General features: G+C 39.1%; 1 protein-coding gene across 17 annotated transcripts in view; it reads left to right on the top strand.

Moving 5' to 3' along the window:
- Positions 1 to 27304, top strand: part of LOC104610190 (uncharacterized) — a 68397-nt gene that overhangs the window by 4173 nt on the left and 36920 nt on the right. For 10 of the 17 annotated variants that reach the window (XM_010276707.3, XM_088887929.1, XM_088887930.1 and 7 more), the window contains exons 4-7: positions 8899 to 8969; positions 20807 to 20871; positions 21129 to 21173; positions 21289 to 21369. In XM_010276707.3, coding sequence (XP_010275009.1) covers positions 8899 to 8969; positions 20807 to 20871; positions 21129 to 21173; positions 21289 to 21369 — 262 coding nt within the window. The remainder of the gene's footprint in view (positions 1 to 8898; positions 8970 to 20806; positions 20872 to 21128; positions 21174 to 21288; positions 21370 to 27304) is intronic. The other 7 variants (XM_088887933.1, XM_088887937.1, XM_088887932.1 and 4 more) reach the window with 1 other exon arrangement.

The raw sequence follows: 27304 nt of genomic DNA, 5'->3' as shown, positions 1-27304 counted from the left end.
CGGCGCATCTGATGCACCTTGCGCCTCATCCTAGGCGTGTGCCTTTTTAAAATTCTACGCTTTTTGCTTTTCTTTTTTGAGCCTAATGGTTGGGCTGGGGCTAATGTTGTTCATTCATTCATTTCAATAAAATATCTTCTTAAAAGGCAATTAAAGTTACAAAATCATTATTTTTTATGTGAGAAATAAGAATTTAAGACCCTAACATGGACTTGTTTGGGCTTGCCTTGAGGGGCTTGGTACAAAGGCGACTCATAGAATCAAGAATGCAATATGTTTTACATCAAATTAGCCACTTGAAGTAATGCAATTGAGGAAAAAAAGAGATTGTGGATTTTACATGCTTGAAGATGCTTTATATGTTTGCTTTTATTTTTAAATTTTCATTTGAATACACTTTACATGTTATGTTTATGTGTTTTAATTTTAGATAATAGGTTTTTTAAAAAAATTATTTTAAAATTTAAGTTTATATTTTTTATTACCATTATGCTTAATATTTTTTTTTTGAATTTTTGTTGCATTTTTTTTAACTTTTGGCATTTTTTTTGAAATTTTGACATATTTTTAGTTTTTAGCATTTTTTTTTGGTAATATGCGCCTTGCTTCAAAAAGGCACGCACCTTGTGCCTCAGGCGCAAATTGGTCCTTGTGCTTTTTTTGCGCCTTGCGCTTTTAAAACACTGGGCTCAAGTAACCTCCACGAGTTTGATTTGAGAGATTTCGTGCTGTTGTTGGTGTTGGCTATGTGCAGACTTAATTTGACCACACCCTCTTTGTAAAGAGGGGAGATGCAATAGTTACTATTCTTATTGTTTATGTTGATGATATTGTTGTTATTAGGGATGATGTGGAGGGGATTGGGAATCTTAAGCGTTTTTCTCAGTATAGAATTTGAAATTAAGGATCTTGGTGAGTTGTGATATTTTTTGGGTGTTGAAGTGGCAATTGGCAAGGCCCAAAGATGACATTTTATTTCACAGAGGAAATATGTGATTGACTTGTTAAGTGAAACTACTAAATTTGGTGCCAGACCAAACCTGTTTCTACACCTATTGATGTAAATCATAAGTTGTCTGCCACAAAAGGGGAGTTGTTGGCTGATAGGGGAGTGTTTTAGAGACTTGTTGGGAAGTTATTCTACCTATGTATGACGCAGCCTGATTATCTTATGTGGTGAGTACGATAAGCCAGTTTATGCACGCCCTTAGAGACACTCATTTGGCTTCTGCTGAAAGGACATTATGCTACTTTAAGGGATCTCCGTGAAGAGGTCTCTTGTTTGCTAACCATAGACATAGGAGGATAGAGGCGTTTACAAATGCAGATTGGGCAGGTAGTATTGATGTCAAGAGGTCTATGTATGGATACTGTATCTTGGTTGCTAGTAGTCTTGTTTCTTGGAGAAGTAAGAAGTAGAATGTTGTGGCAAGATCTTCAATAGAAGTGGAATATAAAGCAATGGCTCATTGGTTGTTGGAATTAGTATGCTTTAGATCTCTTCTAGAGTTGGGTATTAGCTATGACAAACCAGTGGTACTGTATTGTAACAATCAATTCTCTACCAATATAGCTCATGACCTCAACCAGCATGATAGGACGAAACATATTGAGGTAGATAGACATTTGATACGGTAGAGAACGGTATCTGGTGATATCTGTCTATCGTTTGTTGCTTCAAAGGGGTAGTTGTAAGATATTCTCACTAAGGGAGTTCCCAAGGCCAAGCTGCAAAATTATATAAGCAAGCTGGGCATGATTGATATCTATGCTCAGTTTGAGGGGCAGTGTTGAGGTATTGGGCCAAGCAGCTCTAGTTGTACCTTCTTTGTATTATTATTTTTTTTTGATCAGTAACAAGAAACTTTATCAATGATATGAAACTATGTGAAACTTTAGGTACAAAGGGGGGAGGTAAAATGTCTTAACTCCCCACCAACAAAATACATTGGAAGAAAGTCAAAAGTTAGCCCAAAATATAAATTCCCTATTCACCCCTTGCTTGGCTAATCCATCAGCAACTGAGTTAGCAGTCTCTTCACCCAGCTGTAACGCAACACAATATCCCTACTCAGCCATTTGAATTTTTTCTTCTCATTGTTACAACTCCACAAACTGCTGTCTTCTTCCTTTAGCCACCTAATCACCACCTCCGAGCCACCTTCAAGGACCAAACATCTGATGTTCAAATCTCTTTCTCTTTGGTACTTTACAGGGCTGCAAGAATCTCAGCCCTAAGAGAGTTTCCTTCTCCAATTGGGCCTGAGAACATGGCAGTGATAACCCCATCCTCATTCCTGAAAACTCCCCCGATCCCAGAAGGCCTAGGATTCCTTAAACAACTACCATCAAAATTCAGTTTTATAAACCCAGGGGGAGGAGGGGACCAAGAAGGACTACGAGTCCTCTTACATAGGGCAGAGGAAGCTCTCTTTCCAATTTCTTACCAAATCAGCCACAGAATAACTGGAGAACAGCTCCATAGTTTTCAAGCCAGTGGACTACCCTTACAAGTATTAGATCTAACAAGTCTTCCAAGGATCTTTCCTTGTCTGAAAATATTCGTGAGTTTCATTCTTCCCATAGGGGCCAATTGCTGCCCTAATGCTTCTCCACATAATCTTCCCTCTCTTCTTCGGCCATCTGAAAAATGAAGAAGAGAACAAGCTTTGGACACTCCCAGGGTGAGTCCAAATACACCCAAAGAGGGAAAACCCCACTCCCATACTGTTTTAGCGATCGAACAAGTAACCATAAGGTGGTAACCAGTTTCCCCATAAGCTTTACAGAGAGTACACCTATTAGGAAGTAAACAAGAATTGGGTCTCTTTTTTTGAAGTAGGTCAGTTGTGTTAATTCTTTCCAAGAAAGTTTCCCAACAAAAACTACCAACCCGAGGAGGAATGGGCTTGCTCCAAATTTCTTTAACCGGGAAGGACAACCCAATAGGATCATAAGGCTGAGTTAATGTCTCAAAAAGCGAAGCACAAGAGCCAGAATCTGGTCTTTAGTTGTCATGGGCCTAAGGCCTCTTTTTATTGTTTATTCTTGCAGACTCCCTATTAGGGGCAACCTTATAATTTTCCTGTCAATTATGCTTAGAACTAATAAAACACAATTAGTGGCCTGGGAGACAACCACATTTCTTTCTTCCAAAACTCTCTCTTCTTCTTCTTCTCTCCTACTGTTCTAGATCCTTTTCTTTTGATTTCTTTGGTCAAATACACAACTTCATTACAGCTTTGGTCGACAACTTTGTCTAAATTTAGCAACTCCCTGAAGGGACAAGCCTATGCTTGATACTATAATCTTAAGCTAGGAATAGTTAAAACATGGGAAGAAATGGCTACATTCAGTAACTGTTTTTAAGGAGTTAAAAGAGGAGCTCACTATGTTTTTTTGAAGATAAGTAATTTTCTTTTTTCAATATGAAAAGAAAATTACAAAGAAAGGTCTTAAGAAATCATCTTCAACAAAGTAAAAAAGAAGACAATTTCAGAAAGAAAAAATTAAAAACTTCCCCTCCCAAGAATCCCATTGAAATGCTTGATACATAAATACAAACCTGACCCTTTCCAAAAGCACATCCCACAGAGAGCCTTGCTGCTCAACTCTCCAACACAAAAACGCTATGGTTGACTTGGAGTGGACGGAGCAGGCCCATGGCAAAGATGTCTACACAGACATCCAACAATTCCAAAATTGTAGCCTTGACTTGTAGTGTAATTGTGAAGATGAGCCTAGTCTGGTGTAACTTTGTCTCAATGAATTGCCTTAGAGTATTGTGTTCATTTGGGAAATCTCAAACTTATCAAATTCATTGACCTCCTAAACAGCGGAAGGAGCAGTTGCAAAGAAGAGATTCCCCTAGTTATCCCCTTAACATAGAGAGAACTTGCCCCATAAGTGCAATATTGGGTAGAAGGCTTGTTGGAATGGCCTAAAGATTCCAGAATTTGGAAAGGCTCCACAGATGGCCTCTTCTCTTGTTCCTCTTTCTTTAATGTCCTTGCCTCACCTAGCAACCCGGCTGGGGACTTCTCTGTAAAAGAAATTTGGAGCAAGCCTATACCCCAAAAAATTCAACCTTCTGTTGGGAAATCTTCCGTGGTAAGGTTAATATGTGTGATATGCTGCAAAAAAGAAGGCCTTTTCTTGCCTTTCTCCTCACATGTGCTCCCTTTGAAAGGAAAGTGGTGAGACCTTTGCACACCTTTTTTTATCTTGTTCTTTTGTGCATCGTGTTTGGGTTTCTTTTTGTCTTCTCTTTGGTTGCAGGTGGGTTTCCCCTCGAGATGTGGCAGGTCTTTTTAACCGTGACTTTTTAAGGCAATCAAAGAAAAGAGGGAAGGTTATGTGGAAAGCTACAAAGGCAACTATTTGTTGGGTGATATGGGAAGAAAGGAATAACAGAATATTCTTAGAAAAAAGTAGAACCACGGAGGAGGTGATTGACACAATCAAAGTCAAAGTAGCTGTTATGGGCCCGGGCGTAGGATCTTGTCACGGGTCGGTCCACGGGGAGAACCTCTAGCTTCCCCTTGCCCCTCCCTTTGCGTGCAGACCCTATCGTGGCGACCTAAGGGTGATTTGTCCAAGAGATCACCCTAACTCTCCTCAACTCTTCTCTTGACTGAAATTCTTGGATGCCTTTATTCAATAATAGTGGCTCCTTAAATAGGAGATTACAAGAGTCCTGTTCATAGGGAGACTCCTTGCTAAATAGGGAGACCTCCAACTCTATCTTGATAAGATAAGACTGATAAGATAAAGATAAGTCTCTCTTAATCCTAATCTAATAAGATAAGATAATCTCTCTTAATCCTAATCTAATAAGATAAGATAATCTAATCTACTAACTTAATAAGATAAGAATAACAAGATAGTCTAATCTAATCTGCTGAATGGATAAAACTATTGCTGCCGAATTGGATAGGATGAGAGCACCGGATCATTGCTGCTGTTGCTCCCAATACGTGTCCACATCATTACTCCCCTCTTGGACTACGAGCTTGTCCTCAAGTTCGAATTCAGGATGGGTGTCGGGAAGCACCGTCAAAGGAATCCCGGAAAGGTGGGATGAGTTTGCCCTCCTGGATCGGGTTCCAATGAAGAGGGTTCATCCTCATCTTCCTCTTGTTTCACCAGGAGGCAGAAAAGTCTCTTGCACTTGTGCCCTGTTGAGTAGAGTTCATCGCAATTAAAACATTGTCCCCTCGCCCTGCGTTCCGCCATCTCAGCCCTGGACAAGTGCTTAATAGGGGGTGCAACGACACTGCTCCCCACACTGGATGCTGATATGGAATTATTGCTCGTCTGTGGCTTCCGTTCTTGGCCGGCTGCTAGATATGGAGCCATTCCGAGTGGTTCCGGGGATGCCCATGCTGATGGAGGCTGCCCCATACTGAAGGTTCCGCGGCTGAGTTGTAGTTTGCGTTCGAAGGCGCGAGCTATATTCATGGCTGTAACCAGGTTGGGGGGATTCTGCATTTCCACGTCCACCCGCAGGGGTTTTGCTAACCCAGCGGTGAACATGTCTGCCTGCTGGTCCGGTCGCACTGAAGATGCCCTCACGAGGAGAGTCTAGAACTGGTGTTGGTATTCTGCCACCGTGCCGGTTTGTTTAAGGTTAATCAGCTCGCCTAAGGGGTTGCTTGTCAGTGGGGGCCCGAATCTAAGAAGGCAGTAGGACTTGAACTGGGTCCAACTGAGCCCAGGTTCTTCCTGTTCTAATCGATAGAACCAGAGTTGCGCTTCCTCTGTTAAGTGAAAGGCGGCTAGGCTTACCTTATCCCGGTCATCTGTCCGTTGATTTCGAAAAAACTGCTTGCACCGGTACAGCCAGCCCAAGGGATTTCCGTTGCCGTTGTACGACGGGAATTCTAACCTGCTGTACTTGGGGATGACTGCGGCCCCCTGGTTGCCGAGCTTCTGTTCGCCGGAAGACTCCAGCAGATCTGGTTGGCGGCCGCTAGTGGTTGTCACCCCTTCTGTGTTCCTCTCTTTGACAGAAAGGAATAACTCCATCAGATGCCGTAGCTCCCTGACTTCGTCCTTAATTTCCCGTACTTCCGAGCTGGTCTCCATGAGCCAGTGCTCGAGTTCATGGACCCTGGACGACAGCTGCTCCAGATCACCCATGACGCCTTGCTCTGATACCAAAATGTTATGGGCCCGGGCGTAGGATCTCGTCACGGGTCGGTCCACGGGGAGAACCTCTAGCTTCCCCTTGCCCCTCCCTTTGTGTGCAGACCCTATCGTGGCAACCTAAGGGTGATTTGTCCAAGAGATCACCCTAACTCTCAACTCTTCTCTTGACTGAAATTTTTGGATGCCTTTATTCAATAATAGTGGCTCCTTAAATAGGAGATTACAAGAGTCCTGCTCCTAGGGAGACTCCTTGCTGAATAGGGAGACCTCCAACTCTATCTTGATAAGATAAGACTGATAAGATAAGATAAGTCTCTCTTAATCCTAATCTAATAAGATAAAATAATCTAATCTACTAATTTAATAAGATAAGAATAACAAGATAGTCTAATCTAATCTGCTGAATGGATAAGACTGTTGCTGCCGAATTGGATAGGATGAGAACACCGGATCATTGCTGCTGCTGCTCCCAATACGCGTCCGCATCAGTAGCCCATTGGGTAAGTTCTTTGCATATATTCCAAGAGTTCTCAGTCACAGACATTATAAGATCGTGGACAGAAGTAGCACAATCTTCAAGAGTGAAAGAGAGAGTAAGGATGGAATGGAAACCTCCAAATGGTAACAGAATTAAATTGAATTTTGATGGAAGTTCATTTGGGAATCCGGGATTGTTAGGTATCGGGGGAGTAACCAGAAATTCTGAAGGGAGGATATTAACATTATTCTCTGGACCTATTGGCATGGGCAACTCTCTAAAAGCTGAGGTAATGGCATTGCTACAAGGATTGAAGATAGCCAAGCAACTAGGAATGAGGCAAATTGAGGTTGAAGGGGATTCCAAGGTGATCATCTCTTGGGCTAATAACAATAGAACTACTCCGTGGACCTTCAAACAAGTGATAAGGGAAGTGGAAAAGGTTGCAAGGGAGATAGAAGCAGAATTCAAATGGATTAGAAGGAGTGCAAATGGGCTAGCTGATTATCTTGCTAAACAAGGGGCTTTGAGGCAACAACTGTTTTGGGCTGCATTGTAAAAGGGACTGAAATATGTATTCGTGCAGGGCTTCTTGTTCCATACACAACGCTGTAAAACTTCTTAAATCTAATTTCAAATAAAAGTTTCCTTTGATGATCAAAAAAAAAAAAAAGGCCTAAAGGCTATAAGCTTACTAAGGAGATGCTTTCTCAAAGCATGTTATGCATCCTACCATGGAGCTTATAGTCATTGCAACTTGGAATGTTTTATACTAAGGAGATTCTTTGCTGAAAAGGCGTGGAGTTGAGTAGTCAATGGCACCTAAGGAGAGGCACTCTTGTAATTTTTTGATTGCCGAGTTCATAGTGAGTGCTCCATGTTGAGGTGGTCAGTTATGTCAGTGAGGGAAGTATAATCATTGTGTTTAGTCAGCATTAAGGGGCACCTAAGGAGAGGCACTCTTGTAATTTTTTGTTTTAATATAAATAACAATGTTTTGGGTGTGAGGAGTGAAGTTCACACCCAAAACACATTCAGACTTACTCAAGTTGGTACAGAGGTTTCTGGCTTAGATTGACCTTCCTGAGAAGCAGGTGAAATGAGCAATCATACAGATGATGTCAGCATCTGGTGTGGATTGATTTTAGGCACATTTTATGTATTTTTAGGAAGTTTTGAAGCCATTTAATTTTTTTTTGGGTTTCTCCCACAAAAATTGAGAAAAAGCAGATCTGATTACAGTTAAGAATATATTCAGATGGTGTTTATTTTTCAATTGAGACCATCTGTATTTGACTTCTAGCATGGCATACTTCTGAAGACCATGGAAGTGCTCCTGTAATTTTCAGATCAAGTTTGACTATTTGGGAAAAAAATTTTTTCCCTTCCTATTATGCTGCTTAGCTCTGTTAGCATAGTATTCAAGGCACCAAGGCGAGGCTAGGCGACCATGGGGTGCCCAGGAACCTAGGTGCCTAGGCGATGGAATTTAAAAATAAGAAGACGATGGATTTCTACCCCTTCTGAACTAGTATTTTTTTTTGGTTTTATGTATTCTGCACTTACTTTTGTGCTTGTGTTTCTTGTAGTGTTGCTTGATGAGAACAATTACTAAAATAAAAGAAGAAAATGAAGAAGAAAAGTAAGGGGTGGAGCCCCTTTTCTAGATACCAATGATGAGAACAACAAAAAGTTGAAGAATGCAAGAAGTTAAGAACAAAAGAAGGGGGCGGAGCCCCTGTTTTAGTCCAATAATATGATTCAAACCAGGAAAGAAGAATGGGGGTGGAGCCCCTGTTATAGTCCAACAAAAAGGAAGAGGAGAAAAATGGGGCATAACCACTGTTTTAAATCAGTGGAAAAAGAGAACAAAACAAAGGAGGAAACTGATTAACTCACCTTGACTTAGAGGGCTGTGTCAGAACGATGGAGGACTGTTGTTCTCTCCTCTTCCTAAGTTCAATTCTTTTGTCAAAGTGAAACCCTCGAAGGTTATTTTATTTTTACTTTCCTCACAACAAAAGCATGATAATATGCAACAAGTCCTATTATAAAAACTACAACCAACCAATAAAATATTGTATATTTTGATATATGTGTTTCAGTCCCCTAAGCATACGCCTAATATATTTTTTCTTGGCTTTTGGGTGAGGTGCCTAATATATTAGTTGCACATCAGTGACATCACCCCCCAAAAAACTATGTTTATTCTATTTCCCGAGTCATTTCTTTATTACAATCTCCTATTAAGTCACTCAAGACTTTTGCAGGTTCTTTTGTCCAACTATTCTTTACTTCATGTCAAGAGGATATAATTTTCACATTTTATGCATGTCAACAGGTATTGTAGCATTACTTAATGATTCTATATGAGTTACCTTTATGTGCATGAGTATGTTAATATGTATTGTACTTGGAAGGAAAAATTTGTAACATAGATGATATTTTTGTTTATAACATAGATTAAAGTAGAAATGCTCATATTTTATGCTTTACTTACCTTAGTTTGGTTAACTTGATGTATGAAGAGTTGTTCTAGATCTGATCAAGTTGGTAGGCTGCCTGGTGCTATTGTGGCTTAGGTTAGTGACCAAGGTCATGGTCGAGTTAATAGGCACCTAATTTATTTTCCTATAAATGGAAATGTAATGGTTATCTGTTTCAACAAATGCCCAAACCGATATATTTTCTTTTTGATTGGTAACATTTAACCTTTATTAATTGTGAATTGTGATAAAAGAATTTTTTACATACAATGCTAAGTGCCCAAAAACTCCCAAAAATAGGCTAGCATCAGCTACCTAGCCCTTCCCTTTTTCAACTCAAGATCTTATCTTGAAATTGTGCCTAAAAATGCTGTGCCCTTTGAATCTCTTGTTTGGCCATTCTAATTTCTATCAGCCAACCCATTTGCAGATTGTTGCACTTCTTTTTTTTTTTTTGAAACAGGTAATGTGAGAATTTCATTAAGACAAAAAACATGTACAACAAGGAGCTGTATACAGGGATTTACAAAAACTGCACCAGCAGAGCTAGACCCCCAAATCCTGATTTACAAAAAGATTCCCAACCGCAAAAAAGGAATATAAGTTTCTGTCCTTGAAAGCATTGTTTACTGCTAACCAGGAAAACATTTTTTCCAGATTGTTGCACTTACCAATAATTAGTTACCAAGTCCCTAGCTAGGTGTTTGATTTCTGTCAATGTATTGCTGTATTTCTATGAACCCTGGCGTCCATTACCACCACTTTAATATTACCTTCCACGGCTATATTCTCAAAGTTAAGATTCTGGCCAATCTCAACCCTTGCAATATTGCGAAGCTCCAGCTCTAGTGTTGTCCCCAGGCACTGTAGTTCTTTGTAATAATGCTAGAATAGCATCATATCTTGGTTTGACCTGATATTGGTGATTTCCATTCTTCAATTGCCAAAGAACAAGTTGTTGATGATGATGCCATGTGATGCCAGTACATAGGTATGTCATTGTAGAGAAAGGGGAAAAGTCATTTAGAATATTAATTCTGTGCAACCCTAATTCATATGCTTTCTAGGATATCTTCCTGTACTGTTCATAGAATTGCTACCCTTGTACATCTCCATTAGCTTCTGACACTCTTTGTGGCTAAAGTGAAGAAAGATGAGCTAGTTCCTCCTTATTCTTCTTTTCTTAATTTGTTTTCAGTTTTTTTTTTTTTTTCTTTTTCTTGGACTGAATCAAGGGATCTGCTCCATCTTCTTCTTTGACTGAAACATGGGTTATATCCTATTTCATAGTCTTTTTATTTTTTCTTCTTCTTTTTCTTAGACAAATACAGGGACTCCAGCCCCTTCTCATTCTTCTATTTTAACTTTCACCTTTTTTTTCTACGACTAAAACAAGACTTTTGTTGTTTAATTGATTTACTTATACTTGGTTTTAGCCTGCAATTGCGCTACCCCCTGAAATAGGTGGGACCCCAAAACACTAGGTGTAGGGGTGTATCAGAGGGGCCCCGATATGATACATATCGGCTGATACGCCCGGTATGTTGCGATATTTCAATCCTTGCCTAGGACTACTCGTATCGACTTTGTTAGCTAGTTGACTAATGATTAATTATCTTAGTTAATCACAAAGTCATTTTGAAGATTTTTTTTTTGTTTGTATCTCTAATTATTTGAAATAATATAGAATATTTTCATGTTATGTTATTCAAACTGCTGCTTTAAGCATCTTCACTGGAACATGATTGGCTGAAGGTATATAAAATAGTAAAAAGGCATAAAATAAAGGAAAGTTGCAGAGGAGTTCTTTCAAGTTTTCTTCAAATCAGTAGTTTTTGCAATTATAAAGTTGCCACAAAAACTGGCATATCAAATAATCTAGGTTGCACTAATTCTTTGGAAAATAAAGGTTGTAATTCCCTATTGTAGCCTATCCAGCATAACTTTCTTTTGTTTGCAAAAAACAGAATGTAAGCTAAATACTCAATGTCAGTCTTTGTAGTCTATATTTAACTTATTTATGATATTACATCAATATCTTAAGTTTAGAAAATATATTTTTATTCATTGACTAGTCAGCATCTTGTTAGCACCTCATTGCATTGATTACACTTGTTTAAGTAAACTGCACTATTGATGAAACCTTTAAACTACATCTTCACTTATCTTCAAGGGGGTACTGTACCCATTTTTGCTCCCATGGCCTTGAATTGGTGCCTTTATTCCTTGGGACTTTGTTGATGTTGAAAGTCTTTGCCTCAGTTATAGATAGCTTCCTCCTCCTCCTTTTAGCCAGCATAAATGGCTTCTTCGAAATTATTAGTTGTCACCCAAACTGATCGTTAAAATCATATCAATCATCATCATCCAATCCTTATTTGAACTATATGGGGTTGGCTTCATGAATCCTGTTTTGCATTCCATTCTGTTTAAATCCATATCCATTGTTAAGTTATTGTCACTTAAATTATTTCTTACTACTTCTGAATGTCCTTTTGGGCCTACCCCTAGCCCTCTAACCCCCTCAACTTGCAACAAATCACTTCTTACCAGTGTTGTTGATGGGCTTCTATGCATGTGACCAAACCATCTAAATCTACTTTCTCTCATTTTATCACCTTTTGGAGCTACTCTTATGTTCCTATGAGTGGTTTCATTTCTCATCCTATCCTTTCTAGTTTTTAATACTCATCCGTCTCGGCATACACTGGCACACATTTCTTCAACACCCACTTTTTTTGGAAATGTTGTTTCTTGATTGCCCAACACTCTAATCCATACATACAGCTATTTTGTAGAATTTTCCTTTTTAATCTAAGTGGTATTTGCCTACCACATAAAACTCTGAATGCACCCTGTTTGCTGAAATAGAGCTGTCGAATGAGAGGAGAAGAAGAAGAAGAAGATATGAGATGGGTGGCAGAAGAGTTCTTAGCCAGCCTTAATCTATTATATATAAGAACATTACATAATGTTACATAAATAGACCAGAATGCCCCTGATTAGTGATGGGACACCAAGTCAAAATAAACACTAAATAAGATTAGGCCCAGTAACTAAGGCCCAATAACTAATGACTTAAGACCCAACAAAGATAAACATACAAATTAAGACAGCCGAACCAACACTCCCCCTCAAGCTAAGCATGGATGTCAATCATGTTTAGCTTGCCAAGTAAGTCCACGAATTTCATTGTAGCTAGCCCTTTAGTCAGAACATCTGCAATCTGCATCTCGGAGGGAGTATAAGGGATGCAGAGTTCTCCTGAGACAATTCTTTCTCTAACAAAGTGACGGTCTATCTCAATATGTTTCGTTCTATCATGTTGCACTAGGTTATTTGCAATGTTGATGGCAGCCTTGTTGTCACAGTACAACATGAGAGGACACTCAATCTTAATTCCAAGTTCACCAAGCAGGATCTTAAGCCATAAAAGTTCAGCAACACCATGAGCCATAGCTCGATATTCGGCCTCTACACTAGATCTAGCATCCACATTCTGTTTTTTACTCCTCCATGTAACTAAATTTCCTCCAACAAAGGTGCAGTACCCAGAAGTAGACTTCCTATCCCCAACAGAGTCAGCCCAATCTGCATCAGTATATCCTTCAACTTCAATTTTACTGTTTTTCCTGAACAGAATCCCTTTCCCCGGGCAAGACTTCAAATATCTGAGGATCCTTTCCACAGCTTTCATGTGAGGAATTTTAGGAGTGTGCATGAACTGACTGACAACATGTACAGCATAAGCAATGTCAGGGCGAGTGAGGGACAGGTAAATCAACTTCCCCACTAGCTTTTGGTATCTTTCCTTATCAAGGTAGTCCTCTTCTACCGACTCTTGTAGACCATGATTCTGTTCTATTGGAGTATCTGCTGGCCTACACCCCATCATGCTTGTCTCTTGAAGAAGATCAAGAATGTATTTCCGCTGACATATATAGATGCCCTCTTTGGATCTTGCAACTTCAATCCCAAGAAAGTATCTCAGTTGGCCCAGGTCTTTGATCTCAAATTCAGCAGCCAAGACCTCCTTTAGTCTTTTAATCTCTTCCTGATCATCCCCTATAATTACCATATCATCCACATAGACAATAAGTGCTGTAAGTTTACCATTTCTCTTCCTTATGAATAGGGTATGATCTGCCCCACTTTGAGTGTAACCCTCTTTCTTTATGGCCCCACATAGCTTCTCAAACCAAGATCGAGGGGACTACTTAAGGCCGTATAGGGCTTTTTTCAGTCTACATACCTTCTTCCCAAACCCATAACCTGGTGGAGGATCCATGAACGCCTCTTCATGCAGGTCGCCATTCAAGAAAGCATTCTTCACGTCCAACTGATGTAGCTCCCATGAGAAATTTGCAACTAATGATAATAGAACTCGGATTGTGTTGAGTTTTGCCACCGGAGCAAAGGTTTCTTTGTAGTCAATCCCTTCTTTTTGAGTAAACCCTTTTGCTACCAGTCTAGCCTTGTACCTTTCAATGGACCCGTCCTCCCTATGCTTCACAGTGAACACCCACTTGCATCCAACAGTGCCTTTCCCTTCTGGTAGATCCACTAATTCCCAAGTCCCTGCTTTCATTAAGGCCTTCATTTCTTCGTCCATAGCCTCTTTCCATTTTGGGTCAGATACTGCCTCAGAATACCTGGTAGGAACATGCACAGAAGAGAGAGCAGACACAAAAGAACAATAACGAGGAGACAAATGTGAGTAAGACACAAAATCAGCAATGGGGTGTCTGATAGTACAAGAACGAGTAGACTTACGAAGGGCAATAGGAAGATCCAAGTCAGAGGAACTGATAGGATTACCTTGAGTTTCTGAGACAGGTTGATCCGAGTCTAATTGGTTGCTGTCACGAGTTAGAGGGCCCTTCTTCCTTCTGTTGTAGGTGATTCTGATATCTCTTTGCAGCCTGTTGGAGTCTTCAGTAATATTTGCAACATTACTAGTAGTAATTGGTACAATGGGAGCCTCACTAGATTCACCCAGGATACCACAACTAGGTGGATTAGGAGGAGAAGATGGAAGGCCTGAGGTAGAGAGAGGCACAAAGAATGAGGGAACAGAAGAATCCTCTTCCATCCCACTAGTCTCCCCCTGAAGAGGATTCTGGGAAGAATGAAAATAGGATTGAGACTCAAAGAATACCACATCCTTTGTGACATATTTTTTCTTGGTGACTGGATCATAACACTTGTATCCCTTCTGAGTAGGGGAGTACCCCAAAAAGATTCCCTTTGTAGCCCTAGGATCCAATTTGGTCTTCTTTGGATCCTTGACATGTATAAAGCATACACAACCAAAGACTCTCGGTGAAAGAGAAAAGTCAGAAAGATGAGGGCAAAGAACAGAGAAAGGAGTTTTCATCCCCAATACCTTGGATGGCATTCGATTTATCAGATATGATGCAGTAAGGATTGCTTGAGACCAATAGTTTTTTGGAACTTTGTGCTGAAATAGTAAGGCTCGAGCAGTCTCCAATAGGTGCCTATTCTTTTGTTTAGCAACCCCATTCTGTTGGGGGGTACTAGCACAAGATGACTGATGAATCATTCCAGCATCCTCCATAAACAGATTCAAGGACCTTTCAAAGTATTCTGCAGCATTATCTGACCTGAATTGTTTGATCTTCGTGCCAAATTGTGTTTCAATCATTTTGCAAAATGTCATGGTTACCCGCGGTACTTCTTCTCGTGCTTTTAATAAGTAGATCCATGTGCATCGAGAATAGTGATCAATAAAACTGATAAAGTATCGAAAGCCATCAACAGAAATAATGGGAGAGGGGCCCCAAACATCAGAGTGGACTAAGTCAAAAGGAGCTTGAATGTCATTACTCGAAGTTAAATAAACAGTTCTACATTGCTTTGATAGTTGACAGACTTCACAAACTAACTCTTGACTTGAAACACCTTTGAATAATTCTGGAAACAACACTTCCAATGATGAAAACGGTAAATGACCTAGCCTAGCATGCCACAGATGTAACCTAGCTATTGACTCCACATTGGACTGACTACTAGTAGCAGATGTTTGTAAGGCTGAACTGATGTCTGCATCAAGGTAGTAGAGACCTCCACACTCATGACCGCTCCCAATCGTTCTCTTCGTCAATCTGTCCTGAAAGACACAATGAGTAGGAAAAAAGGTTATGCTACAATTCAAATTTTTGGTAAGCTTTGAAACAGATAAGAGATTTGAAGAAAGATTGGGAACATGCAAGAAAGATTTGAGTGAGAGGTCCTTGCTTAGGTCAACCACTCATTTCCTAGAGATGGTAGAGAGAGAACCATCAGCAACCCTCATTTTATCTTGGCCAGACATTAAATGATAGGAAGAAAATAGAGAAGACATGTGTGTCATGTGGTCAGTTGCACCAGAATCAATAATCCAAGAGGCAGGATCAATAGTACTAGATGCACTAAAGGCAGAGACAATACCTGATCTGGCAAGGGAGGAGGATGGAAGAGAATTGGTCCTTAGACGGGCTAGGGCCCGGCTAAGTACCTCTACCTCATCGGCAGTAAAACCCAAGGACCCGGTTCCAGGGGAATTAGTGGTCTGTCCCATGGAAGAGGAAGTAACTGTGGGTGAGTGTTTTGAACCATCATCACTTTGACCCGTAGCCAGATTCACACTTGCAGATTGACCCTTCTGATGCTTCTTATCTTTCCTCAATGCAGCTGGCTTCAGATGCGGATGGAGAACCCAACAGGTCTCTTTCACATGCCTTTCCCCTCCACAGTGGGTGCACTTCAGATGTCTCTTGTCAGAGTGCCTGTTTCCCCTTTGATTTGTAGAGATTAGGGCCGAATGTTCCACAGACTGTTCAACTAGTTTAGTTTGAGTATCAACCTGCATCTCTTTTCTTCTCACCTCTTCATTCCTCACAAGGTAGTAAACATGATGTAAGTCTGGCATTTCATCCCTTCCCAGAATTTGGGACCTTATGCTCTCATATATAGGATCTAGGCCAGCTAGAAACTTAAATGCTCTACCCTCTTCAACTTGTTTGTCATGCTTTTCCTTGTCTCTGGCATTCTCCCAATCAATAATAAGGTGGTGATCTAACTCTTCCCATAGTCATTCTAGTGTAGCAAAATATGTTGCAACACTCGTATCTCCTTGCCTCAAGGCAGCAATGTCTTGATTCAGTCTGTAAATTCTGGCATTATTCTTTTTCTGCCCATAGGTTTTAGAAACTTTTTCTCATATCTTGGCAGTCGTGGAGAAATGTTGAACAGTCCTAGCTACTCTTGGAGTCATTGAGGCAAGTAGCCAGGACATAACTGTAGCATTCTCCTTGCGCCAAGTTGCATATTCAGCACTCCCCACTTCGGGTTCCTTCTTCTGCCCGTCCAAGTAACCAGTGAGTTCCCGGGATGTGATGAAAAGCATGGCTGAGACAGACCATTCTCTGAAGTTGTATTCATCCAACAACACACTTGTGATCTGTAGGCTGTGCAGATTTGGATTCTCCAAATTAGGAGATCTCCCACAAGCCCTAACATCTCTAGAAGACACTTCCCTGAATATGGAAGACATCTTCTCTTACTCGTAAATGTCAAGACTGTAACACAATATATAGTGAACTGTTTCACACTTACGGAACTTGCTGCACTATAAACTCAGTCCTGAGAACCCGACACAGAGCTGAAACACCGAGTACTGCACTGCACTGCACACTGTGCCCTAATTATTGCTGTCACAGATTATAATCTGTTGTGCTACCTTCTGCTGTGTTCTAATCACTGTTGCCGCAGCCTGCAACTTGCTGTGTTGGTTTCTACTGTGTGCTAAGCACTGCTATCGCAGGTTATAACCTCACCCACGAACAGTTCTAGGACTGCTGAGATTAGTCCTTCCGCCTAGATCTGTTCTACACAGATCTATCTTAGCCGAATGGCTACAGTCTGCTGTACTGCGTCTATTAGGGCATCAGCCTCTGGGTCTAACTCCCCTTGGGCCCTACAACCAAGGGAAACCCTAGATGTAGGTCCAGCTGTGTTCTACGACCAACCCTAGGGTTTCTTTGCAGCAACCAAAAAAAAAGAAGTGAAAGAGTTAACTGCGAGTAGAAGAAGAGGCGGCTGCTGTAACCAGTCGAAAGATTAGCGCTTTGATACCATATTTGCTGAAATAGAGCTGTCGAATGAGAGGAGAAGAAGAAGAAGAAGATATGAGATGGGCGGCAGAAGAGTTCTCAGCCAGCCCTAATCTATTATATATAAGAACATTACATAATGTTACATAAATAGACCAGAATGCCCCTGATTAGTGATGGGACACCAAGTCAAAATAAACACTAAATAAGATTAGGCTTAGTAACTAAGGCCCAATAACTAATGACTTAAGACCCAACAAAGATAAACATACAAATTAAGACAGCCGAACCAACACACCCTTCTGTTTTTCCCATCCTACTCTAACTTTACGGGCGACATTCTCCTTACTCTCTCCTTGGTTATGACTCATGAGTTATTGAACCAAGGTATCAGAAAAGGTCACATTGAGTTATCTCTTGGTCTCCAATCCTACTTATTTCAAAACCTCTTGTTTTAAAGGCATTTGTTCATATGCTTAATTTTGCATTTAATTCTTCATTAGTTTTAGTAATTAAGGCTATGTTTGGTTTGAAGGAAAAAGTAAGGAAAAGAAAGGAAAGAGTAGGAAACCTTTACAAATCTTGTATGGATTTTCCTACCTTTCCTTTCCTTTCCCTACCTTTTATTTAATCAATGCACCTATGATTGGTACAAATAAATAAGGGCTAAGTGTTGAACCTTGGTGAAGATCCATCATAACCATGGTTTTGAACTGCCGTTGATCCGGACGGTCGTACTGTTCGGCCCGAAAACCATCCATGCAACCGGTTCTGTTTTACCCCAAACCCGGTCCCTGGCCAAAAACCGTTGAATCAGTCAACGGCTCATTGACCCGGGCGGTCGAACCGTCAACCCGTCCAACGGTTTTTGGCCATTTTTAAATTTTAATTTATTTTGTTAGAATGGGCTGTCTATTCGAATCGGACGGTCAAACCATCGACTTGGAAACTGGTGGCTAGAACGGTTCCAGTTCTGGGTCGTTTTTTAAAACATTGATCATAACTATAAAATCCTACTTATTTCAAAACCTCTTGTTTTAAAGGCATTTGTTCATATGCTTAATTTTGCATTTAATTCTTCATTAGTTTTAGTAAGTAAGGCTATGTTTGGTTTGAAGGAAAAAGTAAGGAAAAGAAAGGAAAGAGTAGGAAACCTTTACAAATCTTGTATAGATTTTCCTACCTTTCCTTTCCTTTCCCTACCTTTTATTTAATCAATGCACCTATGATTGGTACAAATAAATAAGGGCTAAGTGTTGAACCTTGGTGAAGATCCATCATAACCATGGTTTTGAACTGCCGTTGATCCGGACGGTTGTACTGTTCGGCCCGAAAACCATCCATGCAACCAGTTCTGTTTTACCCCAAACCCGGTCCCTGGCCAAAAACCGTTGAATCAGTCAACGGCTCATTGACCCGGGCGGTCGAACCGTCAACCCGTCCAACGGTTTTTGGCCATTTTTAAATTTTAATTTATTTTGTTAGAATGGGCTGTCTATTCGAATCGGACGGTCAAACCGTCGACTTGGAAACTGGTGGCTAGAACGGTTCCAGTTCTGGGTCGTTTTTTAAAACATTGATCATAACTATAAAATCTGGTCTCTTTTGCAGGTGTTCTAGCATTAACTGTTGCACCCTTATACATATCCTCAGTTAGGTCTTTATGCTTTTCTAAGAGCCTATTTGGAAATCCTTTTTCTTCTAAGAGCCACCATATTTGCTCTTTAAACTCTATAATATCCTTTTTCCATGTCAATGAACACCATATGATGATCTTTCTTTTTCTCTCTAAACATTTTTTATCAATCATCTCAAAAGAAAGACAACTTTCAATTTGATCTCCCTAGCATAAACCTGAATTGGTTATTTGATATACTTGTTTCCTGTTGTAATCTTTGCTCAATTATTCTATCCCAAAGTTTCACGGTATGGCTCATAAGTTTGATTTCATGATGGTTATTACCAAGGTTTAAAATGTTAGTCTTAGTGGAAATGTCAGTCATCCAAATATAGGGAACGTGTCGAAAATGTTGGAAATATTATTAAAATTATAGACATGATGGTAACATAGAAATATGTAAAAATATAGAATGATATTTTATGTAAAAAATGCTTAGGCACACCTTTTTAAATTATTATCTTGTTCTAAATCATTAAACAAAGCTAAGAAACTAAGGTGATAGACAAAATAATACATTAAGAAGTTATCTCATAAAGCTTAAGAGTCAAAACTTTTATTTTTAATGAAATTTTTATATTGCTATAAAAACAACCTTAATTCTGTGTTTGGTTGTAGTGCAAATTTATTTGCACTGATACAAAATTATGGTAGTGCAAATGATTTGGATGCAAATTCTGATTTACTTTTGTTTCAAACTTTACCTTATTTTGTTTGATTGCAGTACAAATGATGTAAAATAAGATCTGAAGCATAATAAAGTGAAACCCAAAGCAAAATTAAACCAGTTTTTGCATTCTTTTCGTTTGCTCTCCCATTCATTTGTACTAGTGCAAATTAAATCGCACTGCAACCAAACACAACCTAAGAGTAAAAAATACATGATAGAATGACTTAAAACAAAATTTAAACTCAGAAAAGGTAAATGATTTTAATAGATCAACCAAATAATCTATTACACAAACAAAAACTAATATTTGGCTTCATGTTTGAAAACAATATCAATCTGGTTCATAGTGGTAATCATGTCCCTTGGACAGGCAATAGCATTGCTGCTTTATATATCTATATTATTATTATGTTATAATACTATCTCTTGTAGCCTACATAGTGTTGATTCTGGTAGTGTTCGTTAGAGAATATGTCAATCTAGTAAAATTTCATGTTGGTACTCCTGGAAATGGAAATATTCATAGAAATATTAACCATGGTTATTACAACTTTGTATATTATTTTTGTTCTTAATATTTGAAAACATATCAATAAGAATGGTATATTGGATTAAGATGATAAAAAATCTTTGAGCAATTTTCTTTGGAAAATATCTGAAAGGGGTGGAAGATTTTGGCAAACTCTTCAACTTTAGACCCCAAAGTTCTTTTAACATGGGTCCATCCTGCTAAGGGAACGACTGTCAGTGGTGCAAAGATCAGAAAACAGCTTTGCTAATTCACTAGCAAAGAATGGGGCTAAGCTAACAGGGATGGTTATTTTGGGGAACAACCATTTAAATGGTTCTGTAGTAGTATGGAAAGGATTTGGTGGTAGTCATCAGCCTATAATATGTGATCAACCTTTTGTGCATACATATCATTCTTTAATTCTTTAATTCTTTAATTATAAGAGTTACAAGTTACCCAAATAAAAACTGATCTCTTTTCCTTTAAGAACTTTTACTTTTGAGGTAAACTGTTGGTATATGATCCTTTCTGTCTATTGGTGGGTTTTCTTAACAATGTAAGGTTCATTGGACCATTTTATGAAACTAATTATATTTTAAGCACACTTTTCTAGTATAGTGATCTACAGAATCAGATTTTGTTCTTAAAGTTTTATATTCACTATTTTCTCCAAAATAATGGTTGGATTCGCTTATTTTGTAATATATTTTATCATCCAGGTAATGCAGATGGCAAGGGAAACATTAGAAAGGAAGAGCTTTACCAGGCTTGTCTTGTCCTCAAGGTGATGAAACATTTGGACAAAAACATTCATATTTTTAGCACTCTGCCTTCGATACAATGTGGCCAGCTAAGAAGCTGAGTTGAAATGAATGATATACCATTGATTCTATCTAGTCATGGCAATAAAAACTAGGCCTTGGAACAAAACTGAAGTAAACTCAATGAGTTTCTAGGTCTTAAGATCTTAGGAACATTTAACCCAGGATTTTCTGCTTGCCATTCTATGGAAAATTTGTAACATTTGAAATTTATATACAGATTCCACGCCATCAAGTGAAGATCATAGACCATCCAGATTTACAGGTGAATCTATGTCTTTTCAGAAAAGCCTATACAAATATCAATCTCTTGCTTTAAATATGAAGCAGCTATTTTTGATTGTATTTTTGGTTATAATTTGGAAAGAGGTCACTAATAGGATGGATTTGAGGTGATGTGGAGCCATAGCCTACTGTCAAGTATTATCCAAGATGAAATTGCAAATCAGAACATTGACCTCGTAAGTTTTTTCTTTTTTCCCTTTTCTTTACCAAATCAGTTATTCCTCTCCTTGTTGTTACTCTTTGCAGATGTTATTAGCTTCTGGGGGCTTTTGGTAGCCCCTGAAATTATAATAGGAAAAGATTCAAAGATTTGAAGTGGCATAAATCCAGGGGTGTTGTTTATATATGATAAGATTTGTAAAATAATCACCCCAATGCCTGTGCTTCATCACAGTAATTAAGTTGGTTTCAAGTTTCTAAAGTGCTGAATGGTACATTTTTAAATTTGGAATATTTTCAGCAATTTTCTTTCAACATACCACCATATCACCAATTTTTTGTCCTGTATGTATTGGCTGTTACTATTCTTTATTATTATTATTATTTTTATGTGTGTGAACTATATCATTTATATGGTATCCTTCATATTTGCCCTTTTCTTAGAGGGGACTTAGAATTTACTGGGAATCAAAATATTCTGAATTGTGAATATTTCCAAATTGTCTTGGCTTTTATTTTTCAATATTATGCATTTATATGAAAATTGATTTTTGGAAAATTTTCATTGGTATTGATACATTTGGATAGGAACCTTTCCTTTGATATAGAACTTATTTGATCCTTTAACGGTCTTAGTGAAGATATGACCTAGGGCATTGGGAAGAATATGTTTCATGTTGTAGCAGAACCTGAAGATGAAGTGTCGTCTTGAGCCTTCAGGGAGGTTCAGATGATAGGCTACTAACAGCTATCTATCACAAGATCCCACCCGTTTGCCCTCAAGTTATGAATGTTCTGAAACAGCTATCTATCACAAAATGTCTCTTTCCATCTTCTCCAACCTGTTGGCTACCAAGTCTGAAATAGAGGGAGATAGGTAATACACGGGTGGACTAGTTAATCAATCTTAACTCTAATGGAAGGGCTTTCTGCCGTAGAAAGAAGATGGAAAGTTCACGATTGAAGTGAAGAAGCTGACACTAGAAGAAGGAAGAAGTAGAAACATTTCAGTTTTGAAACTAAGAGAAGGAAGAGCAACTATTTTCTTAATAGAAGTAGCTACACGTTGGCTGAAAGGGTTCATCGATGGAGCACTTTTGTCAGTGAAGAAAATCGGTTGGATGAGTTCGTTGGGACTTCAAGGGAGAAAATATCATGTGGTTTTAAAACTTAATCAGAAGGGTTGGTTTGTGGCTGTAACTGAGGTCTGTGGCAACAACAACATTTGGTCTGTCTTCCAGAAGGAAAACAGGGATCAGGGTGGAGGTTGTTTACTCAGAAACTTCAAGAATTTCTGTCATTGAAAGCTGATAATTTGCTTGAAGGAGTAGACCCCAAGAACTATCAATAAGTGATAGAAAATAAAGTGATTGTTGGCAGCGTCAATAAGGTCCAAAAGCTGGTTTCGGATGGAAATAGAGAAGGATGGGAGAGGAGACTGGTGTTGGAAGCACGTAGAGATGTTTCGGACTGGGGTATTATTTTAAACGTTCTGAAAAAGAAACTTCAAGTGGTTACAGGTGTGTCGGTCTTCCCTTTTGATAAAAGAAAAGCATTATTGGTTGTTGGAGAAAGAATAGTAGAGTTCGATAGCTTCGAAACAGGGCTGGGAGTGATATTGGTGCAGTGTATTATGACTTCCTTTCAACCTCTCGAAGAAGACAATTCTGGAAAAGATAATGGCGGCAATGGGAGGAGTCTTCATCTCTTGCAGCGTGAGCGTGATGAATCTCAGCTATGCAATGGTGGAAATCGTCGGAGTGAAGTCGGAAGTCGTCCCTCGATTAGTTGAGGTTTTCTCGAAGGGTGTGTGGACGAGGGTTTGGATCACGACGGAACATGAAGCGTCATTGTGGGGGGAAGGTTGAAAGGTTGAAGATGATGTTGATGTGGCAGGGTGGAGGTCACGTGGCAGCAAGGGCTTGGACAGGATATTGTTGACCGACATTCTAGAGCTGGAAGAAAAACAAGCGGGGGGAAAGAGAAATACGTTTCGTTCCTCGGAAAGGAAGAAAACTTCAAATGATTTTGAAAATGGGGAAATGAGGCTTGAGAAAAGGAAGAGAATGGTCTCTTCAAATTCGGGTACCCCGTTAGACCCGAATAGGTCTTGTCATAATACAGGTAAGAAGAGTGGGTCGAGTTTCAGGAATGAGTGCCCCGAACTTGGCGGAATTCTGAGGTCTTTTAGCGACTCGCTGGATAATCCCAACGAGTCTTCGTTTAAAACTATTGGTTACAAAGTTATTAGCTCTAGTATTTCGAGTTGAGTTTGATGCAAGGGAAGACGAGAGACGCTTAAAGATCAAGTGACCGAGCCAAAGGCTCTTATAACCCTTTGTCATTTACAAGATGAGACTTACAGGGGCTCAGAGCAAGCGAACTCAGGGGGTACCCTCTCAAGAACAGAAGACGTGCTAAAGACTAGTGGCTTTCAACTTCCATCGGCTACCTTTGAACAGGACAATCCCTTGAAGAATTTATACCGCCTAGAAGAAATCCTGAAGAAAGTTCAAGCCTGCAGCACCGAAGAGCACAAAAGCAGGGGTGAAAATCGGTTCAAGAGAAGGAAGGGCGACAAGAGAAAGTCTCCAAGGCTTAGCAAACCAAACTTTAAAAGGAGTGGACTAATAGGTAGAAGATATTCGAATGTGGCCAGAGAAAAAAAAAGAGAAGAATGGATTTGGGTGATAGCTAAGTATGATGAAAATGGTAGGAAGAGGATAGTAGGTCGAATAGGAAAGGCTCCCGACGAGTACTTATATTTTCCAGTGACTGGTGATGTCGGGCATTTTCCTCAGGTTAGCAAGGAGCTTGATAGGATTTGTGGTTTCTCCAAGCCCGGAGATGCAGTTGAGTTGCCCCTAGAGTCTAGATATGAATGTGAAAAATCAGACATGACGAGACCAGAATTTTTTGTCTCTATGGAGTCAGAGAGGTGGGAGGGGGGGGGGACAATTCGGAAATGATATAATGATATGCTAACGCTGATTTAGATCTGGAGATTGAAGGTGAGGTTACAGGAAAGGAAGCATCTGGTGGTGAAGAATTCCCTGAAGGACAGGGTGAAAACCTTGTAGAGGATAGACTACTCTACAAGGAGGTTAAGGTTGGAAGGGTGGGCATCAATTTGGGCAGAGGGAGCAATTTTCAGGAGGAGGAACAGATTAACGAGATGACCAAAAAGAAGCCATGTAATTTGAGAAACCATAACATCGTACATGTGACAGATTTTTTCAAGGCTAAAATTTGGCTTGGCAGGGGCAACCTACAAAAAAATACAAATGGGTGTAGAAGAGGAAAAGAATGAGGGGTAATGGGACATCTGGTACAAATCATAGGGAGGCAACAGAGCAAATCCAGTCTTCGGTCCCCCTTCAGACGAAGGAACAACAGGAAAGTGAGATAAGTGGGGTTGAGCCTGATTTTGGTGTAAACATGTTGCTGCAAAGTAGTGATATTATTGATGGAGAGTCAGGTGATGTAGTTCTCCAGAGATTAGTGGAGAGAGAGGTTGCAATCAGGAGAACAGAAGAAGAAAAACAAGGAGAAGAAGTTTCAAAGACTGGGGACAGGAATAGAGAGAAAAAGAGCAGAACAGATTCAAAAGGACCAAGAAGTCAAGGGATTAGTACAGAATGGGAAGGTGAATATCAATAAATTGGTGGAGAGGGAGGTCGAGATAGGAAAGCCTCTTGGTTTAGTTTTTTGGGGAGGGGAAGACTTTGCGAAAATAGCATTTGAGAAGTTTGAAAAAAAAAGAAATAGAAGAGAAAAAGAAAAAGGAAGAATACTTAGAAAAAATCAAGGGGTGGGATGAGGAAGGGGGAGAAGAGGAGGGACTGGATGAGATTGAGTGATATTGGGGTTGGTGGAAAATAGGGAGATGGGCAGGAAGATGAGGTTTCTTAGCTGGATTATGAGGAGTATGAGAGAAGGAAGGAGGGAGGAGAATGGGTCGAGCATTGAATATTTGATAGCAAGAATGGGCAATTTGATAAAGTCTCCAAAGCTGTTTTGATTGCCAAGTTCTGGAATTTCCTTGATTTACAGCCTTGTAAATGCAGAATCTTTTTCATTTTAAAGCTTTGAGAATGTAGTTGGTATGTCATCTAGACAATCAAGGGTGTTAGGATGTAATCTTTTTCTTTAAATGAAAATTTTCTTGATTCTTCAAAAAAAAATAGGGAGATGGGCAGGAAGATGAGGTTTCTTAGCTGGATTATGAGGAGTATGAGAGAAGGAAGGAGGGAGGAGAATGGGTCGAGCATTGAATATTTGATAGCAAGAATGGGCAATTTGATAAAGTCTCCAAAGCTGTTTTGATTGCCAAGTTCTGGAATTTCCTTGATTTACAGCCTTGTAAATGCAGAATCTTTTTCATTTTAAAGCTTTGAGAATGTAGTTGGTATGTCATCTAGACAATCAAGGGTGTTAGGATGTAATCTTTTTCTTTAAATGAAAATTTTCTTGATTCTTCAAAAAAAAAGTTTCATGTTGTAGTCCTCGCTCAAGTTGGATGGTCCAACAAAATTGATTAAATTGATGTCATCTTTTTCTTTAATCCTGAGATGAGGCTACATCTGCACCTTGACTTGTAAGTTGTAACAGTAAATTCTTTTCCCATCCCTGACAAAAAATTCATTGCAGCTAACAAAATTACCTTTTAATTTATATAGAAATTATTTGAAGTTGTATTTTTTCAAAAATGATAATTTTAAAGATATATAATGGCTACATAATTGCAATTTTCTTCTAAAGTGGTTACTGTAGTATCTTAAGTGGCAAAATGTAATACATGTATAATTATATTTCTATCTATTAATTGAATAATGAGAGCGGGTGCCATGATGTACAGACATCAGAGACATGATGGGTAAACTTCCAAAAATTTATATTCTATTAAACTTATTTAATGTAGTGGAAAATAATATTATTTTGCTAATTCCTTTTTCTTCAAAACACAGAAAAAATCTTTATTAAAACCAGAAGAAAAAGAAGAATAATGATCAAGTCTCTAGACATAATGTGAGAGTGAAACTGCCTTACAAGTGATCAACCATGAATACAATTTAATGAAGTAAAAAACAGCAATCTCAGTTACCTAGAAGAACTGACCCACCAGAAGACAATAGGTTTAAAATAAACGGCAGACTTTAATTAATTTTAACATGTGTAATTACTAGTAACTGTTTGTTTACTTAGTGTAATTTTTTTTATGAATTGTATTCTTATTTTAATTTAGAACTTTACTTTTGGTTAATTTATAATGCTATTTAATTTAGAGTTTTGAAAACACATCAAGTATTGATTACAAAAAAAAACACATTAATAATTCTTTCAAAATTCATAGGTTGTGAAGTAAAAAATTGGCCCCTAGTGTACTTAGGACTCCCCTTGGGTGGAAATCCAAGATCTGAGAGTTTTTGGAAGCCTGTGGTAGAGAGATTTACTAAAATATTGGCACTTTGGAAGAGGAATTACATTTCTTTTGGAGGAAGTTGGCTTTGACCAATCTTCCCATTTACTTCTTGTCCACTTTCCATATTCTTGTGAATTGGCAACAGGTTAGTAGACCTAAAGTGAAGAGTGGGCTTGGGTTAGGAAACTTGGTCCAAAAGAATTTAGCTCTCTTACGAAGTGGTTGTGGAGGCTTTCCTTAGAAAGAGATAGGCTTTGGCACAAGGTCATTTCTAGCATACATGGTCACTCAGACAACAGCTGGGACGCAAAGGTAGCCCCCATTGCAACTTCAACCTCTCCTCGGAAAGCATTTTATGTGGTATATCCATTTTTTCTTAGCCTTATTTGGTATGATGTGGGAAATGGACTAAGAGTCTTGTTCTGCGTAGACCTTTGGATAGGTAAACATCCATTAAAGGTCCAATTTCCTAGGCCTTTTCCAATTACAATTCTGAACCTATTTTTGAGCTTCTTTCCCTCGGGCTTAAA

The sequence above is a fragment of the Nelumbo nucifera genome, chromosome 5 (assembly GCF_055504915.1).
Source record: "Nelumbo nucifera cultivar China Antique chromosome 5, China Antique-T2T, whole genome shotgun sequence".
Taxonomy (NCBI): Eukaryota; Viridiplantae; Streptophyta; class Magnoliopsida; order Proteales; family Nelumbonaceae; genus Nelumbo; species Nelumbo nucifera.
The sequence above is the reverse complement of the archived record's forward strand: the minus strand, read 5'-3'. Positions and strand labels throughout refer to the sequence as shown.